Source organism: Balaenoptera acutorostrata, chromosome 12 (genome assembly GCF_949987535.1).
Source record: "Balaenoptera acutorostrata chromosome 12, mBalAcu1.1, whole genome shotgun sequence".
Lineage (NCBI taxonomy): Eukaryota > Metazoa > Chordata > Mammalia > Artiodactyla > Balaenopteridae > Balaenoptera > Balaenoptera acutorostrata.
The window spans coordinates 8,632,836-8,651,216 of NC_080075.1; the positions used below are offsets into that span (position 1 = coordinate 8,632,836).

At 41.7% G+C, this 18,381-nt stretch overlaps 1 protein-coding gene across 4 annotated transcripts in view; it reads left to right on the forward strand.

Annotated features, from left to right (window-relative positions):
- The first annotated feature begins 1,130 nt into the window (after positions 1 to 1,130).
- The window catches only part of MGAT4A (alpha-1,3-mannosyl-glycoprotein 4-beta-N-acetylglucosaminyltransferase A), a 116,031-nt gene continuing 98,780 nt past the window's right edge, over positions 1,131 to 18,381 (forward strand). Inside the window, exons 1-2 of one of the 4 annotated variants that reach the window (XM_057558127.1) lie at positions 1,131 to 1,209; positions 5,401 to 5,729. In XM_057558127.1, the coding sequence (XP_057414110.1) occupies positions 5,636 to 5,729 (94 nt within the window). In that variant the 5' untranslated portion in view covers positions 1,131 to 1,209; positions 5,401 to 5,635. Of the gene's footprint in view, positions 1,270 to 1,513; positions 1,533 to 5,400; positions 5,730 to 18,381 lie in introns of those variants that run through there. The other 3 variants (XM_057558126.1, XM_057558125.1, XM_057558128.1) reach the window with 3 other exon arrangements.

Sequence of the window (18,381 nt, forward strand, 5' to 3'; positions counted from 1 at the left end):
AATGGTGGTGCTTTCTTCATCTGCAAGAAAATTGCTTGCCTGTCATTGAGCATTGTAGAACAAGGCCTAGGGCTTTCCATTCCCAAGAGATATTTCAGGCAAGGTGTATCAAACAATGTATCAAAGGTTTTATCCGAGAGTGGTTTCAGCCTTTATTACTTACATCTGGTCATGAAATGGTTGCCAGTTTGCTACTAGGAAATGTCTTTGTCATAGATTACAGGAAATCTGGCCCTCAGGCCGGTTACTAACCCAAGTCACAGTACGTACAAGATACTAAGAAAAACTGGGGCAGACCACTCGGGCTTTCTATAGATGATTATCTATTTGGTTCCGAAGTTAACCTCCAACTTTATGAAATGGTGATAGATTAGGACATGTGGCTCAGGAGAAAGGGGCAGGACAGCGTGGTGTAGTGGAAAAAATCAGAGGCTTTAGCACCCAAACGATCTGCATTTAACTCCTAGTTTATATTATCTTCTTCCCAGTCGCTTAAGCTAGTCCTTCTCCCTAAGTCCTGGTCTCCTCGTGGGTAAACTGGGGATAACGATGCCTATCGCTGGGGATGTCGCGAGAGCCAGACATCGGTGAGGTGCCTGGACGCGCGGGGCCTTGGAAGCTCTTGCTGGATTAGGTCGGGAGCCGCCCCGGGACCTGTCACCGGGAATGCCTCCCTGGCAGGATGGCGGGGACGGGACCCCAGCTGGGGGTAGGGGCTGGGGCCGGGGCACCCCGGGTGGTCGGGTCGCGCCCCAGGCGGAGGCTGGGGGCTCCCCGGGGCCTTTTGTTGGCAGCCTGAGCTGCCTCCGCGCACACGCCCGGGAGGATTAAAGCCAGATGTGGCGGCCGGGCGACGCCGAGCGCTCAGAGGCCGGGACCGGAGACCCAGACGCCGCTCCAGACCCGGCGGTGACGGTAAATGAAGCGGGGGAGATCTCACGAGAATGATACAGGCTGCGAGACGGCGCCCCTAAATGACAGCCGGGCGGGCCTCTGGCGGGCGGCTCGGCCGCGCGGGGGCGCCCGGTGGACGGCGCGCAGCACTGGCGGCCAATGGCTGGCGGGATCGCGGGCGGGGCCGGGCGCGGGGGCCGCAGCGCTCCAGCGGCGGGGCGGAGCCGCGCGGGGAGGCGGGGCGCCCGGCAGCAGCGGCGGCGGCCACAGCAGCCTCCGCGGCGGCCGCGGCAGGTCTGGCAGCGCTGGCGGCGGGTGAGGGGCTCGCGTCGGCGGCGGCGACGGCGACGGCGGCGCGCGGGCAGCTTCGAGGTGGTGTGCAGGGCGGCTGCGCGGAGGGCGCGGGTTTGAGGGGCGGCCCCGGGTCGCGGGAGATCCACCTGCTGGTAACGGAGCAGCCTGCGCCGCGGCCCGGCCGGGAGCTCGTGCGCCTCCGGTTGCTGCGGGGCCGGCGCGGGCGGGCCGGGCCTCGGGGCGGGGCGCGGGCCGGGCCGCCCTGGGTTCGCCGTCAGCCCCGCTCCGCCGCCGCCGCAGCCCCGGGGTGCTGCGCGCTCTCGGGGTGGCCGGCCGGGCGCCTGGTGCGTTCTCGGCTCTCCTAGGCGCGGCGGGGCTTGTCGACTTTGGGGCAAAGTGAAGGAAAGTGGGGGTTTGGGGATGCAGAGGGGGAGAGAGAGTTGCCCGCAGAACCTGCTGCCCCAGGGCGCACGCCTGTCCCGGAGTCGGTGGCGTCCCGGGGCCTCGGGGCAGGTGCGGCGGGGGCGAGGCGGCCCGGGCGCAAGGGCTGGGGCTGCTGCCGGGTCGGCGAGGCGTGCACAGTCCTGGCGAATTTTCCTACAAAGTCAAGACCCGCCGGTCCTCTGTGCAAGCGTACCCCCATCCCCAGGCCTCAGTTCCCCCTTAACGAGGAAGCTGCAAGTGGGACCCTCGGGTTGGGGCCAGGTGATTCCACTGAGTGTACCCTGTGACAGCGCGAAGGCGTGTTTTATGAGCTGGCAGCCAGACCACTCGCGCGCCCGCTTTTTATTTCTCGCAGCGTGTGTTTCTCTGGAGCCCGTTCATTGCTTACAATCCGAATTGCGAAATATAAGCAGGCGCAGTGCGTGTTTTCAGTGCTTTCCATATATTTTGCTGTTGTGCTTTTGCTGTCGGACGACTTCTGATAAAATAGAATGACAACGTCGTTCGTTCGAATTTAGAACCTAAATTTAGAAGTGAATAATATGCGTTTAGTGGTTTATGTTTCTTTTTCTGAATGTTTAAAAAAAAAAAAGTTCCATTAACAGGTTATCCTAACAAAGGTTTCTTTAGCCCACACGTGTAAATCTGAAAACGCACAGGATGATGAAATTATGTAAGCTGTATTGACGAAAAATAGAAATCCTTTTATAAACGTAAAACCAATGAATTTTAACATAATTGCGGTGTATAAAGTCGTAGGGCTTACATCACGGATTTCATGATGGTGCCTTTCCTTTAGGCATCTCTGTCCTGTCTGTGGGATGGTAATTAAGCCATATGTTAGGTGTTTTCAGCCATAGAACATACTATTTCAGAGAACACTTTAAAATCCAACAAAGGTTATGTATCTAATAATAACGTAAAGGACTGCAGCCCTTAAAGGACTGTTAATAAAACAGATTTTTCAGTGTGAGATCTAGAGTTGAAAGTTCCATACAGCTTTGTCAGGATGGAGAAGATGACCAGTAACTTTAGCCACTGCCTTTTTTGTTGTTAAGAATTCAGATGTGTTAAGTGATCGTCTCAGAGAGCGTCAAGGTGTTAGATTGAAATTTTTACAAATGTGGACACTGATGAAAAATATGGGTTACTTCTTCTCTTGCTTTAGGTAGTCAGTCAATCCGAAGGGCTCTTGGCTGTCCAGCCTCACCTCTCCTGTTTTGCGAGCATGGGGATCATTGGTTTTACTCTTGTTCTGTGCAGTTAAACTTCATTAGTGTGGAAACCCTAATTAAAAATGTATGATGACATTCTTCCCGAGTAAAATGCTCTTGTATTTCTCTTGCAGAATTTCAGGTCTTATTTGTTGGCAGAGTTCATTATACGTATTTTCTTCAAACCAGAGATTAATTACTTCCTGGATCCAATATTTAATATTCCTTATGTTTTTCCCATTACCAATACTATATTTATAGTCTACTTTGATTATAGCGTTCATTCACTTTTACTTGTCTTAGTTCTACCCATTTATACTGAATTTTATGGGATTTATTTGTATTTAATAAAACTGTGTTTCAAAATATCCTTTATTTTCTGATTCTCTGCTTCTCTACTTCCCCATGATTATTGACTGAATGTCTACTCTAATCACCTGTATACTCTTAGTTCTTTTACCAGGACAGAATCCTTCTTGAAGTAAGGTAGGGCTAAGGATATAGCAACAGAAAGTTAGATGAATTTTTATATGATGCCACAACAGGATTAAAATTCCAAGTTACGTAATTCACTGAGTTATCCCTTCTCTTTTTATAATCAGAATTCATTATCGAGTGCTTATTGATATAAGACAATATATTAGGCACTTTATGGAAATGAGTTGAAATTCTAGGATTTCACCATGAAGACTGTTGACATGGATATGTTAGAAGGTGAATAACTTTGGTTTTAGAAAATTATCATAACTTGAACGGGAGAATATCTTTGGAGTTCTTTGCGGAGAGTAAGGGGAGGGGAGTTCAGTACTTCTAGAATATTATACCACAGAGCTGCTGGCCAAGGAGGATTAACAGGCTGCCTGGGTGTGAGTGGGGCGGGGGGAGGGCCTAGCCCAGGGTACAGGAAGTGAGAAATTCGTTTCAAGTTTTAAGTTGAAACTTTGAAATTTCCTGTGAATTTTGCAGTTTATTCCATAATAGATCCATACTGGTTGTAGAGTATAATTTTTTTTTTTAATTCACACTTAATCTGTTGGGTAAAGGTAACACCCCGGGATGATTCTCTAGTGTAACCTGAGACTTGGAATATCCCTGGTGCTTCTAGGGGCCCCAGTGCAGGTGGCCTAGTTTGAGAGGCAAATGGTGGGAGATGAGGACTTGGACTTTGGAGTCATGCAAATTAGGGTTCTGTCTCTGGATTCATTTTTTTGTGTGTAAAATAGGGTCAGCAATGCCTGCCTCACGGGAGTTTGTGAAGATTTAGAACGTGTGAGGGACCCATAGGAAACCCTCAATGAGTTGTAGTGTCTATCATTCTTACTGTTAATCCTGTGCCCTAGTGATATCTTTTTTTACTAGTGGAGGTTTTTAGCAACATCACTTTTACAAACCAGCTGAGATGGTAGTTTCTGAATTGCCTACAAATGGCCGCTTTAATCAGCCGCCCTCTTTGCCATAGGGAATTGTCCCTTGGGCTTCCCAGGCCTTTTTGGAGGTGCATTAACTCACCCCACTTGAGTGTCACTTAGTGGATTGCCAAGTGCATCTCGTGGTCCCCCTGTGGCCACCAGGAATCAATGCACATCTTGTCGTGCCTGATACGCCCTGAGGGAATGAGACCGGCTGTACACAGAGCCGCCTGAACCAGTGACTGGCTGCAGGTTTTTGATTTGGTTTTATTTTTTAATACAGTTAACATTTATTGAGAACCTGTTAGGTGCTAGGTGCCTATGCTTAAGTACTTCTCAGGACATGATTTCATTCTGTTTTCTGAACAGCTTTGCTAGATGGGAGGTGATCTCCAGATTTCCTGAGTTAAAGCAATGCTAAGTGATTAGTCCTGGGTCCTATGGTATCCTGGTTGGACTGCCGCATTTTCTAAATGCTGAAATAGTCCCAGTTTACACCCAGGGAGTAGGTTAATCGTTGGAAAAACGACATTTATTTTACGATGATGATCAATAGCAGTCATAACTGTAACCTTTTTATTATTTATGAGAACAGGAGGAGCCAGGGCAGGTAGTTTTCTCATTTTATGGATGAACCACAAAGCCAAGATAAGTGACATGCCTGAAGTCACGCAAGCAGTGATGGAGCTGGATCTAGGACCTAGGGCTTTTGACCCTCGTAGGTTGTAGTCTGTCAGTTTTCTTTAAAAAATTTAAAACATTAACTATTATTGTGCAACAGGAGGATTGCAGAGAGTGAAGATTATGTTACTCAGGAACCATTGCGTGATCATTAGAGTTCTCGGCTTGGAATCTGTGGCTTATTACTTAATGAGCCCCACCACTTCCCCCTTTAAATAAGTAACCACAACTCTGTTTCCACAGGCAAAACAAAACCAATGAGGAGGGAGTATAGTTGGAAGCTTTTTTCCCTGGAGAAGAACCATATCATTGTAGTGTATTAAATGTCATTTGGATACGGGGGTAATCTTTACGGATACAGTTTAGCCCAGCCAAAAATCTGTTTATAACAGTGACTGATAAATGAAGAAGCTAATATTTTGCATCACTGAGCAAGTTTTTCTTTCTCTTTTCCGCCTGAATAGGAAGAAAGAAGCCTGCAGCATCCACCTATGAAGTCGGTGCCGACAGTCCTGAATAGTACTTGTGGATGGTGTAGCTGCCAGGCTGCTTCTGCCGAGCATCTGAAATGAACCTCTCCTATTGATTGTTTTGATTGGCCCAGAGCCAGGAGTACTGGATTCACCTGACTTCAGGATAAAAAGAAAACAGTCTTGGTTGTCATCATAAACATATGAACCAGTGTGATGGTGAAATGAGATGAGGCTCCGAAATGGAACTGTAGCCACTGTTTTAGCATTTATCACTTCGTTCCTTACTTTATCTTGGTATACTACATGGCAGAATGGGAAAGGTAAGGAAAACATCTCCAAAAATGTGCATGGAATGTAGTAGGTTTTTTGCTTTGTCAACGGTGCGTAGATGCTTGAGTTAAATGCCCCTACAATCTGCATGTTGCACGCTATCTGCTGGCGGCCTGCCAGTTTCTTTCTGACACAAAAATGAAGCAGTATTCTTGGACGGAGGAGACAGAATTTCTCATTTGAATGGGGTTTGTTTTGTTTTCGATTTCTTGTAATTGCACTTGGAGACACATGCTCGTCAGTGGTTTATATTATAAATGGCAGCCAAGTCGAGTAATAAAGACTTTTGTTTTGGCATTTTATCTTTTATTATTAAACATCATAAATGTTTAATAAGCTTCCTTGTACTGGATGTTGTATAAAACACTTAAAAGGACAGTTGGCGCCTTCATGAAATTTACATGCTGATTATACGAATGATTTGGTGCTGTGTAGTTAATGATTTAACCAGCATGTGTTGACAGATTGCTCTTTAGGCAAAAGTATTGTTGAAGTAGGTGAGGAGAAATTCTGATGTGAAAATTTTAAAAGTTTAAAAATTAATTTTGTTTAGACTATCAAACTGTTTCTAAGGAAGGTTGTCTGTTTAGTGATTGGAAGTGTATTCAGGGCTAATGCATTTCTTTGCTTTTTTTGAAGAGAAAATATTTACAGTAAATTCCTACCCCTACTTTTTTGCTGTCTCCTTTCCTTATATTAATCTAGGGAATGTTGATGGCAAGAAGAATGGAAGTGAATATTGTATTTGGTTTGTTAGAGTCAAGGTAGACTAGTAGTTGTCACCTGGTTATTGGAAGGTGGTGTTGCTGGCATTATTTTATTGACTTGTATGAAAGTAACTGAAAAGGTGTGTTCACGACTTAATTTTTCTCTGGTGTGTGTATTGATATGTATATATCTGTGTGAGTATTTGTGTATATATGAAATAAGTTGATATAAGTGGGAAAACGTGTTCTGTGCTTTGAACAAGTATAGTATTGTTTTTCTCTTTTTCTCTGAGTTGGACTCTAATTTCGGAAGGAACTGTTTGGGGAAAATGAATGAAATACTTGCTGAAGACCTTTCTTCTTTGCGGACAAATATATACATTTTAGATTTCATTTTTTAATCGTACCAAAAGGAGAAGACTTACTTAAGAAGAACTTTGAGTAGTTAATCAAACTATTGCTTGTCCCTGACATGAACAGAACAGATGACTAGCCTTAAAATCTACTTAGGAAATAAGAGAATTGGCCCTAAGAAGAGTATATGGATTTTTTTCTTATCAGGAAACTTACCTATTCAGAGAGTTATAGTAACAGAAACTTGACCCTTTTTACTGTGTCTTATTTAAAGGATTAAAACTTTTTGGAATCTCCATTCCTTTTATCTTGTTTCATATGTAAAGCTATTATAAGCATTATTTTTTTGTGTGTGTTAAGTTGTCTTTAGAATCAAAATTAATTTCCAAAAATAGAAAGATCCTTTCACCATGTAGTATTAGAGATACACACAAAAAGCCTCTTCTCTTTGATTATCACTCTTTGAACAGTCTGTAATCCTTCTGTGCATACTTTTCTGCTCTGTTTTTTCTGCTTAGTGTTTTGTCCAGACTCTTTCAGGTATCAACAGAGGTCTCCTGTCGTGCTTATGTAAAATCTCCTGTGCTTTAATGCCATCGTTTATGTAACCACTCTAACTGCTGAGCATTTGGATTCTTTCTAGATCATTCTGGCAGTCAGCCTGGATTTTCCAGAGCCAGCCTCATTTCAGATGTTTCATTCTTATATACTCATAAACCACGTGCTCTGCTTTTTATATTGAAAGCATGGTTTCTGTAATCACTGATGTTTCTGGACTCAATAATTTTTATCTTTCATTCATTCATTGGTCCCTTTCATGTACCTGTCCTGTGCCTAGCACTGTGTTATATGCTGTGAATATGAAAAGGAAGAAGACACTTCACACCTTTGGGAAGCTCAAGGACCAGTAGGGGAAGATGCAAGTAAAAAAATGTGATACCATCAGATAGACTGAGATAGAAGCAGTAACAGAGTGCTGTGGTTGTGCTGTTATAAGCATATTATATGTTATATATTGTCTCATTTCATCCTCATAATGACCTCGAGAGGTATTATTTTACCCCCTTTCTATAGATGAGGAAACCAAGGCAGAGTGGTAGAGAAACTTGTCAAGATCATACATTAAGGGGAAGAGTGAAGTTTAAACTCAGTCAAGCTGGTTCTGAGATTATGCTCTTAGCTATTGGTCTACTGCCCAGAAGAGCAGAGACCGGGCAGAATAGGGGACAGTAGGCATGTCAGGTGGAGGAGACTGCCCTGCGTCCGTGAACTTCTGCCAGGGTGTAGAGCATCCATGCTTTGGAATTATGAGACGCTCATTGTGATTGGCACGTGGGATCCCAGGACTGTCCCAGGGTTTAGCTGGTAATCCCAGTGCAGTTCCTACCATATTTGTTACAGGTCTTCATTTACTACTTGGAAGAATACATGAGCTTGTCCATGGGACTGGCATAAGTTGAGGAGGATGTCAGGAACCCAACCAGGAAAGCTGGAGTTCAGGCCAGGGTACAAGTTTCTGCAGGGTATACAGGATTCTCACATAAAAATTAGGCAGAATTCCAACTGTGTGGAAAGCACAGGTTGGGAAAGTTGTAAGCAGGTGTGAGAGTGGGACAAGGGTAATTACATGTCTTACTTGTATGTGTGTGGGGAGTGGGGGGAGGGTTCTCCTAATGAACTTCCTGTTTTGGTCAGGCACAGTCCAGAAACTGGGCAACACCAAGCAAGCAATCTTAGATGCCTGTCCTTAGGGACATCTAACATTCATGTACATGTTTCTGTGTGTCCATGTGTTTTCTTTCCTCTTGGTTATTTACCTAGGAGTGGAATTGCCAGGTCATGTGGTAACTCTATATTTAATCATTTGAGGAGCTGCCAGACTGTTTTCCAAAGTAGCTGGACCATTATGCATTTCTTCCAACAGGGTGTGAAGGTTACCATTTCTTTGCATCCTTTTTTTTTTTTTTTTTTTATTTATTTATTTTTGGCTGTGTTGGGTCTTCGTTTCTGTGTGAAGGCTTTCTCTCGTTGCGGCAAGTGGGGGCCACTCTTCATCGCGGTGCGCGGGTCTCTCACTGTTGTGGCCTCTCCCGTTGCGGAGCACAGGCTCCAGACGCGCAGGCTCAGTAGTTGTGGCTCACGGGCTTAGTTGCTCCGCAGCATGTGGGATCTTCCCAGGCCAGGGCTCGAACCTGTGTCCCCTGCATTGGCAGGCAGATTCTTAACCACTGCGCCACCAGGGAAGCCCTTCTTTGCATTCTTGATGACACATGTTATCTGGCTTTTTGGTTGCACTCATCCTAGTAGTAGTGAAGTAGTATATCATTGTGCTTTTTATTCGTATTTCTAATAATGTTAAGCATCTTTTTATGTACTTATTAGCCATTTGTATATCTTCTTCGGAAAAAAATGTCTATTCAGGTTCTTTGCCTATTTAAAAAGAATTTTTTAACTATTAAGTTGTAAGAGTTCTTTATATATTCTAAGGCAAAAATACAGTAAGGGTAGTGGATCAACCACCTATATACCTAGTATGAAGGTTAAAAGACAAAACTAGTAAAACCATATAACTATAAATAAAAATAAATACACATATACACACACAATAATTAATTAAGGGATACACAAAATAAAAATATGTTAAAGATGACATCAAAAACATAAAATGAGGGGGTGGCATAAAAATGTAGTGCTTTTAGAATGTGCTCAAACTTAAATGACCATCAACTTAAAATAAATAGCTATATACATATGTTGTTATAGAAGAACCTCATGGTAACTACAAACCAAAACCTGATAATAGACAGTAAAAATAAAGAGGAAGGAATACAAACATAATATTGAAGAAAGTAGTCAAATCAGAAGGGAAGAGAGCAAGAGAAGAAGAGAGGAATAGAGAAGACCAATAAAAATAACCAGGAAAAAAAAATTAACAAAATGGCAGTAAGTACATACCTGTCAGTAATTTCTTTAAATGTAAATGGACTAAACATTCCAATCAAAAGACAGAGGGTGGCTGGATAGATACAAAGGCAAGACTCATATATACACTGCCTATTAAGAGACTCACTTTAGATCTAAAGACACACATAGACTGAAAGTGAGGGGATGGAAAAAGGTATTCCATGTAAATGGAAATAGAAAGAAAGCTGGGACAGCTTTTTATTTAAGCATACTTAAATATCAGACAAAATAAACTTTAAAACAAAGACTGTAACCACAGCAAAGAAGGACATTACATAATGATAAAGGGATCAATCCAACAAGAAGATATAACACTTGTAAACATGTATGTACCCAACATAGGAGCACCTAAATACATAAAGCAAATATTAACAGACATAAAGGGAGAAATTGACAGTAATACAATAATAGTAGGGAACTTTAACACTCCACTTACATCAATGGACAGATCATCCAGACAGAGAATCAATAAGGAAACACTGGCATTAAATGGCACGTTGGACCAGATGGACTAAATAAATATATATAGGACTTTCAACCCCAAAAGAGCAGAATACACATTCTGTTCAAGTGTGCTTGTAGTAATGCTGCAGGATAGATCACATGCTAGGCCACAAAAAAAGTCTCAGTAAATTTAGGAAGATTGAAATCATATTAAGCATCTTTTCTGACCACTGCATATGAGACTAGAAATCAACTATAAGAAATAAAAACTGGAAAAAAAACAAATATGTGGAGTCTAAACAACATGCTATAAATATTTAATGGGTCATTGAAGAAATATAAGAGGGAATAAAAGTATACTTTGAGACAAATGAAGATAGAAACACAGCATTCCAAGATTTATGGGACACAGCCAAGGCACTTCTAAGAGGGAAGTATATAGTAATACAGGCTTACCTTGGGAATGATAAAAAGCTCAAACAATCTAACCTTACACGTAAAGGAACTAGAAAAAGGGGAACAAAGCCCAAAGTTAGTACAAGTAAGGAAATAATAAGAGTGGAAATAAATGAAGTAGAGATGAAAAAAGCAATGGAAAAGATCAATGAAACTAAGAGCTGGTCCTTTGAAAAGATAAACAAAATTGATAAACCTTTAGCCAGACTCATCAAGAATAAGAGAGGGCCCAAATAAATGAAATGAAAAATGAAAGAGAAGTTACAACTGATACCGCAGAAATACAAAATATAAGAGATTACTATGAAAATTTGTATGTCAACAAATTGGACAACCTAGAAATAATGGATAAATTCCTAGAAACATACAATCTTCCACGACTGAATCAGGAAGAAATAGAAAATCTGAGCAGACTGATTACCAGTAATGAAATTAAATCAGTAATTCAAAAAAACTCCCAAAGAACAAATGTCCAGGACCAGATAGCATCACAGGTAACAGGAGCCTTTAGCTCCTTGAAGAATGGAGTCTTAATGGACTAATTCCTGTGTGGTATCAGCACTTCTTGTCCCTCTCAGTGGACAGTGCAAGGAAGTGTGTGTGTTTATACACACATCTGTTATCTATTTCTATATCCATCTGTATATATTAAAAACCACCATGAGTTCATACTGGTCCCTCTGATTTTAATCCAGTGCTATAGTGTTCATTCTAGTCTAGTCTAGACATTTCCCTGTCTCCATAAAAAACATGGCTGTTACTAACATGTTAGTAACATGCTGTTACTAACATTTTTGACTTTCTGAAAGAAAACATGGCTGTTAGTATCCCAATATAGTAATTATTTGCTCAATCTCAGTGTATACATACATGCAATCACCTGGTAGAAATATTAACTTAAGCATGCTTTATTAGCATTGTCTCATTAGAAGACCACCTAGAGTTATCTTCCTCTGAGATGAGGGGTCTAGTCTAGGAATGTGATCATTTTAGGACAGATCATTCTTTTCTTACTCAGTTTCTTTGTACGACCGTTGTTCTGATCATCACCCCCTCCCCCCATTCTTGTAATACTTCTTACTTTGTTCGAAAACTCTTGGGCTTGCACAGAACTAACACCCCCCCCCATTTCGTGGTATACACAGATATCTATACTTTATAAGGAGACATGCTTATTAGAGGAAACAAACCCTCAATTATATTGACAGTCTTCTACTTATTTAAATTAACAAAAAAGTACCCATACACTATACCTCTTTTTTTTGCATTCCAACCTTTTTCCGAATATTTTTCTCTTTTTAGTAGTATTTACAAAATACATTTATATCCACTTAATATAATTTTTTTTTCTTCCAGTGTCCACATTGTCACAACTTGTCTACAGGAGGTCCTTTTAAAAGGGCTGTTGTCTTTATCTCTTTAGAACTCTCCTTGACATCTTTGGAAGCATCCTTGCTTTCTTAATTCTATTTCCATGCTTGCAGACACGTCCTGATTTTTTCCCCCCTATCAGAAGATGTGGAATTAGTTATGCCTTAAAAGTCCTAGTTCCTTTCAGTAGGAATTATATTAGAGACCAAAATTTTGGTGCCTGTGAGACTCCATGATGGACAAGCGTTGCTGTTGTTCTTAGGAAATGGTCATTGGTTGGTTTTTCCAATTTAACCCATCATGGTGCTGTACCCTACTTTCCTTTCTTTATGAGGTTTTATTGATCACTAAGACTTTGTCCTGTGTTGATGAGCTCCAGCTCTCTAAAGAGGCATTCCAATATGATTGCAGTTTTGTAGGGCAACTGGGCAGCCTGGGACTTGTTACTTAAAGGAGAATGTGAAGTGGGATAGGAAAAGTTTGCCTACAGGTTTCTCTCTTTCTTCACATGGTGGCAAATGGCCAGATGTTACTTGAATTTACCTCTTTGTTAGTACTGGCAGGCTTCAGCGTAGAGAAACTTCTGTTGGCACCTTGATTGCTATTTCAAAGTACTAAAAAAAAATTTTTTTTAAAATTTCTTCACAAATCCTGTGTATGAGTTATGGAAAAAGGAGATAAATGTTCCAGGAAATGTAATATCCCTAAACTGGATGTCTGGTGCCTTGCAGCCATGGTAGAGTTTTCCCTGGTACCATGTTGATCTTTCATTAAGTCAGTGGAGGTTAAGTTTAAAAACCTGACCTTCAAGATTTGTGTTGTAAAGTTTTTTTTTTTTGTTGCCTCTCCTAATTTTAATTTAGCTCAAGTTGTCTCTTTTTGTAACTCTGCAGCATTCCTCTGAATCTTTTATCTGTTCATATTTTTCCCCATTTCACTTTCAGTCAGTGGTAAGGTTCTATTAGTTTGCAAACAATTTTGCAGAGAGATAATAAGACTGATTAGACCTCTGTTATTACTGTATACTGCTGCTGTTTCAGGAGAAATACGCCTGTAGTTTCAAAGAAGATAAGCATAGGGTTGGTATTTGGGGATGGTAAAGATTTGATGGTCTCATTCAGTCCTCACAACAGCTCTAGGGAAACAGATCAGTATTAAAATCCCTGTTTGAAGACACTAAGGCAATTAGTAAATTACTTCATCCCACTCTGTTACCTGACTGGAGAACGATGGAGTGCAAGGTCTAAGCCCAGGTGTGTCTGATGCCCTGGCTTGGACTATCTGAAGCAGACTGCCCACTGCAGTAGAAAACAGGGTTTCCGTAGAGGGGCTTCTGGAAGTCCCATTTTGTTGGTCACCGAATGTGGCTTCTTCATATGCTTTTTCTAAAACAGTATTTTCTGTGATAGTATTTAATCATGTTCTAGCCCTATTCATTTATTTTGCAATTTTTTTTAAGTATGAGGTTTCCATTTTTAAGAAATTTAGAGAAAAAAATCCAGTTCAGTTTGATTGTTTTCAGATTAAAAAGTCAGTTCACCCTGCCATTAGTTAAAGGATACTTAGGTCATGCAAATAATCTGTTGCAAAATTCCCTTTAAATTGAAGTGTCTGTGTTATTGGTTGCTGATATTTCTGGAAGAAATGTGTGTTGACTTGAGTGATGATGGTGGGATTTTGTTTTGTCACAGAGTAACAACCATTAAAGTGTCTTTCTAGGAACATGTTGCCATAATTTAAGGTGGATATAACCTTTTCTTTTTCCCAGATATAATTACACAGAATCTTAAACTTTCAGAGTTTAGGTTTATTGCTCTGATGCAGAGGAGGACACATACATCTAGAGGCTTTTGATTAAAATAAAGCACATAATCAATGACTATATCAAATTTAGTATGTTTCCTTTTATTATGGACCTAAAAAGCAGGCTATTTATTGTCAGTGTGCTAACTGAAAGAACCTTGACATTGAGTAAGTCACAGAGGAGGATGTCATAGTCTTGGCTTCCATATTTTGGTCTGTAACAGTTGATTAAGGTAGACCTAAGGCAGCTGGCAAAAAAATTTATAGGTAGTTAGAAAATGTTAGGTTTGCAGTGTGGAACTTAAGTTACTTTGGAACCATTTTCAGTGAGTGAGTTATAATGAAGGTCAGGTGTATCATGGAATGTGTGAAATTTTTGACTTCTGACAGATGTTTAAATATTTGGATTAAGTCGTAGAGAAGGTCCAGAAAGAACTCCAGAGATTACACATAACCAGCCTTGCTCTGGCAGAGTTGGACTTGATTCCTTTTTAGAAGTGAAAGGCAAGGTGAATGTAGAGGTTATTAAACTCTTAAGATGCTGTTGATAGTTTTCTTTTCCTGAGGAATAATGGCAGTATTATCATTGGGGAAAAATAAGATCCTAGAGATCTTGGTTCTTTTAGAGCTTGTGCTTGGATTTTGGAAAAGTCACTTTAGCTTTCTGGCTTTGTTTGTTTTGGGTTTGGGTTTGGGTTTTTGTTTTTTGTTTTTCTTTTTGCCTGTCATTTCACTGTTAATGATCATGGAGGAATTTTAAAGATTGGGTGAAGTGCTTGAAGGCAAAGTGTAGGCAAACAGTTTTTTTGTTTTGTGTTTTTTTTTTTTCCCCTAAGGACGAAAAGGTGGATCTGCAAATTACAGAGCTTGATGTTTGGGGACAGACATTAGTTGCACACTTTGAGAGCCTGAATATTTATAAAAAGAAGCAGTGATTGCTGGCAGCCAGCAAAAATGAACTAGGATTGAGTCTAGACAATGAGCCTCTTAAAGGACAGAGACCGTGTCCCTACCCTGCCCGACTCCATTTTTAAAAATTTCAAAGTATACAGAAAAATATAATGAATAATATAGAAGTATTCCCCCTAGATTTTCATATTTACTTCCAGTCTTTTCATTTTTAATCAATGAAGCATGGCAGATTTCCCTAAAATCTTTCACCCATTTTTCATCTCTGCCCCCTACCTTGACTGAGGCAAACCATATCATGTCTGTGTGCTCTTCTGGTCCACTTTTTATACATTGATTTATGTATGTAAGTATCCACAAATTGTACGTATGTATGTATGTACATGTATATATTATTTTTTGTGTTTTAAAACATTTAAATAAATCATACTGTGCTCTGTTACAACAGTACTATGCAAGCATTATCCTACATGTATAACAACATCTTGTCTTTTTTTTTCTTATAAATTTATTTATTTATTTTTGGCTGCTTTGGATCTTTGTTACTGCACACGGGCTTTCTCTAGCTGCAGAGAGCGGGGGCCACTTTTTGATGTGGTGCGCGGGCTTCTCATTGCAGTGGCTTCTCTTTGTTGCTGAGCACGAGCTCTAGGCGCGCGGGCTTCAGTAGTTGTGGCTCATGGGCTCTAGAGCGCAGGCTCAGTAGTTGTGGCGTGTGGGCTCAGTAGTTGTGGCACATGGGCTTAGTTGCTCCATGGCATGTGGGATCTTCCCGGACCAGGGCTCAAACCCATGTCCCCTGCATTGGCAGGCGGATTCTTAACCACTGTGCCACCAGGGAAGTCCCATGTCTTTTTTTTTTTAAATCACATCATTTCAGTGTTTCTGAGGTCCCTCCACATCCTGGAGGTCCCTACTCCATCATTTTCGCAGTTGTCACTCTATGACCACTTTTTTACACCATTCTGTTCTTAGCAAGATTGGTCAAGTTCTTCTAAACTGGCTATATAACATTTTCATTGTTGTTCATTCAGCAGCTTGCCTTTTAGGGTTTAGGTCACAGCATGATCAACGTTACTCTTTTGTCCCTGCATACATGGTAGATAACGTTTAGGACACAGTATCAAAACCTCTGTATTATTAATTTTATCAGTCCCTTCAACGTGCACATTGTAGTCTTCATTTATAGTGTTCGAGTACACTTAGTTCTGGGTTTTGAGTCATAGAAATTTTATTGCTAGTTGATTTTCATTAAGGTCAGACTGTTCCAGGATCACATATCAGTTGTTTGACTATAGATAATATTTTTAATGGACATCATTTATTTCCTCAATGGTTAGGGTGATCATATAATTTATTGTCCAGACTGGGGCACTAGAGAACAATTATTGTTACTAGTAACAGTTAGGCTGGGATAACAGTTGTAAACTGGAACTGTCCCTAAGCAAAGGTAAGTTTGTAGTCAGCCTATTAAAGAAGGGAAGGACAATGGTAGAAAATGACTGGCCATGTAGGGACAGAACAGGGAAACTGATTTACTCGTGATGGGAAGTGAAGCTCTCAGCGATCAGAATCATTATGAGCCTGTGTACCTGAGAGTGTGTGATCCAGGGCACTAATCAAACGCCACGTGGAACCAGCCCAGTGTTGCAATTAATTCCTTAAGAAGGAAGTGTGAACAGGGAGGAGCGGGAAATCATTCCCCAGGTCGTGGCAAGCTTCTGCTGAAGCAGTAATGAAAGGAAGTTACCTTTTAGTGTGTTGATTGTGATCTAGAAGGTTAATCAACCCTCTTCTCAAGGGAAATAGGCGTTGCCCTTTCTGACCTGATTGGATGGAAAGAGTAAAGATAACTTGGGTTTCCTTATCAGAAAACTAAGAGATAAGGTAGAAATAGGACACTGCGGACATCCCCCTGTCTCCTTCCTTAAGGGAAGTTCCTTCCTGCGTGTGGACTATGCCTCTTGTGTTCTTTTGATAAACTGGCCAGAAGTTAATATGCAAACTATAGGGAAGTAATTGAACAAGGCCGCCCTCCCCTCCCCCCCCCCCAGCCCCCACCCCCCTGTGAGTCTTACTGCTTACCCTGCTCGGTGATGAATTCTATCTTGAAGGAAATGTACTAACCCCAGTGATAGGATATTGGTGCTTTATTGCCATGGTGCTCTGTGGTTTGTAAGTAGCTTTCTTCAGATTGCTCCTTTTTCTCTCTTCAGCTCAGTTAATTTATTCATTCACCTTATGCTTATTGAGCATGTACAAGGAACTGTTCCATGAGGCACTGGCAGTATAGTGGTCAACAAGGTAGGCGACATCCTTGCTGTCATAGAGCCTATTTATCCAGATCTTCAGTGGGGAGGGGGGTTACACAGTAATAGCTGAGCAACTGAACAGCCTAGATGATTTAATGAATATTGACAGTAAAACACGCTAATGCGATGGCCAGTGACAGAAGGGGGAATGAGGGCTGTTTAGATACAGGTAGTCAGAGAAGGCGTCTCGGAGGAGGTGACAGTTGAATGGAGGCCTAAGTGATAAGAAACCAGAGAAGTAGGGCAAAGAAGCCAGAGAAGTAGGGCCAGAAGTAGAAACAGGAAGTACAAAAGTCAAGGGTGAGCTCTTTCAAAAGGCATGTTGAAAGAGCATAAGGAAGAATCATTGTGGGTGAAGCATAGTGAGAGGAAGGGGGTGTCGGGAGTACGGTAGAGATGGTGTCGTGAGTTCTGTGATAAATGCGAGGTGCTCAGGCCAGAGGTAGAAATGTGCATGTTGTTGGCATATTGAGGAGACTGAGAGTCATGGGAATGGACGAGAAAACTTAGAGGGTTGAGCCCTGTCACACTCTGTCACTGAGGTCAAGTGGAGGCGGAGAAGCCGTGAAGTAGGGGGAATATAGGGAATTGTGATGCCGAAGAATCACTTGAGGGAAGTGTTTGCAGACGGAGGAAGGTTGTCAGTCGTGTGGAATGACGCTGAGAGGTTGTGTAAGGTGAGGACAGACCGATTTTATGTACAGTTTTTAAGTTTCTCATCCTGACATCTCACAGGTCTCCAGGATCTAGCTCATCTTCATCTTTTAAGCTATCACCATCCGAATACTTAACATTAACCGAAAATTGTTGGCCTTCTTTCCTCTTGCGGATGTTCCTCTCCTAATCCTCTTTGCCACAGCCTTATCTGTTCCATAGGTCCTGGCTTAAATGACTCAGCAGTCTGACAATCTCTAGCTGTCCCTTTGACCCTCACGGCACCTCCCTGCCAGTGTGTCAACTCATGACCTGATCTCAGAACTCAGTACAGAAGTGCCCTCAGCCTCCTAGCAGAGTCTCCCAGGGCATGGCATCTTGGTACCTCTTGACTCTCCTCTTCCCAATGCGCTCAGTTCCCCCTAAGTTCCACCATCATGACTTTTTCAGGTTTGTTTCTTCTGGTCCCCCTATGAAGCAGAGTGGATCTTCGAGTTCTGTTTCCTAGGCCCTTCAGTTAAAGCAGTATTATTGCTGTATGCTTATGTGTTGTGTGCTTTTAAATTAAGTAAAAATTTTTATTAAAGTAAAATATGCTCATAGTTAGAAAAAGTTTTTTGATAGCACTGAAAGGTGATATTGAAAGAATAGCATCCAGCTTCATCTCT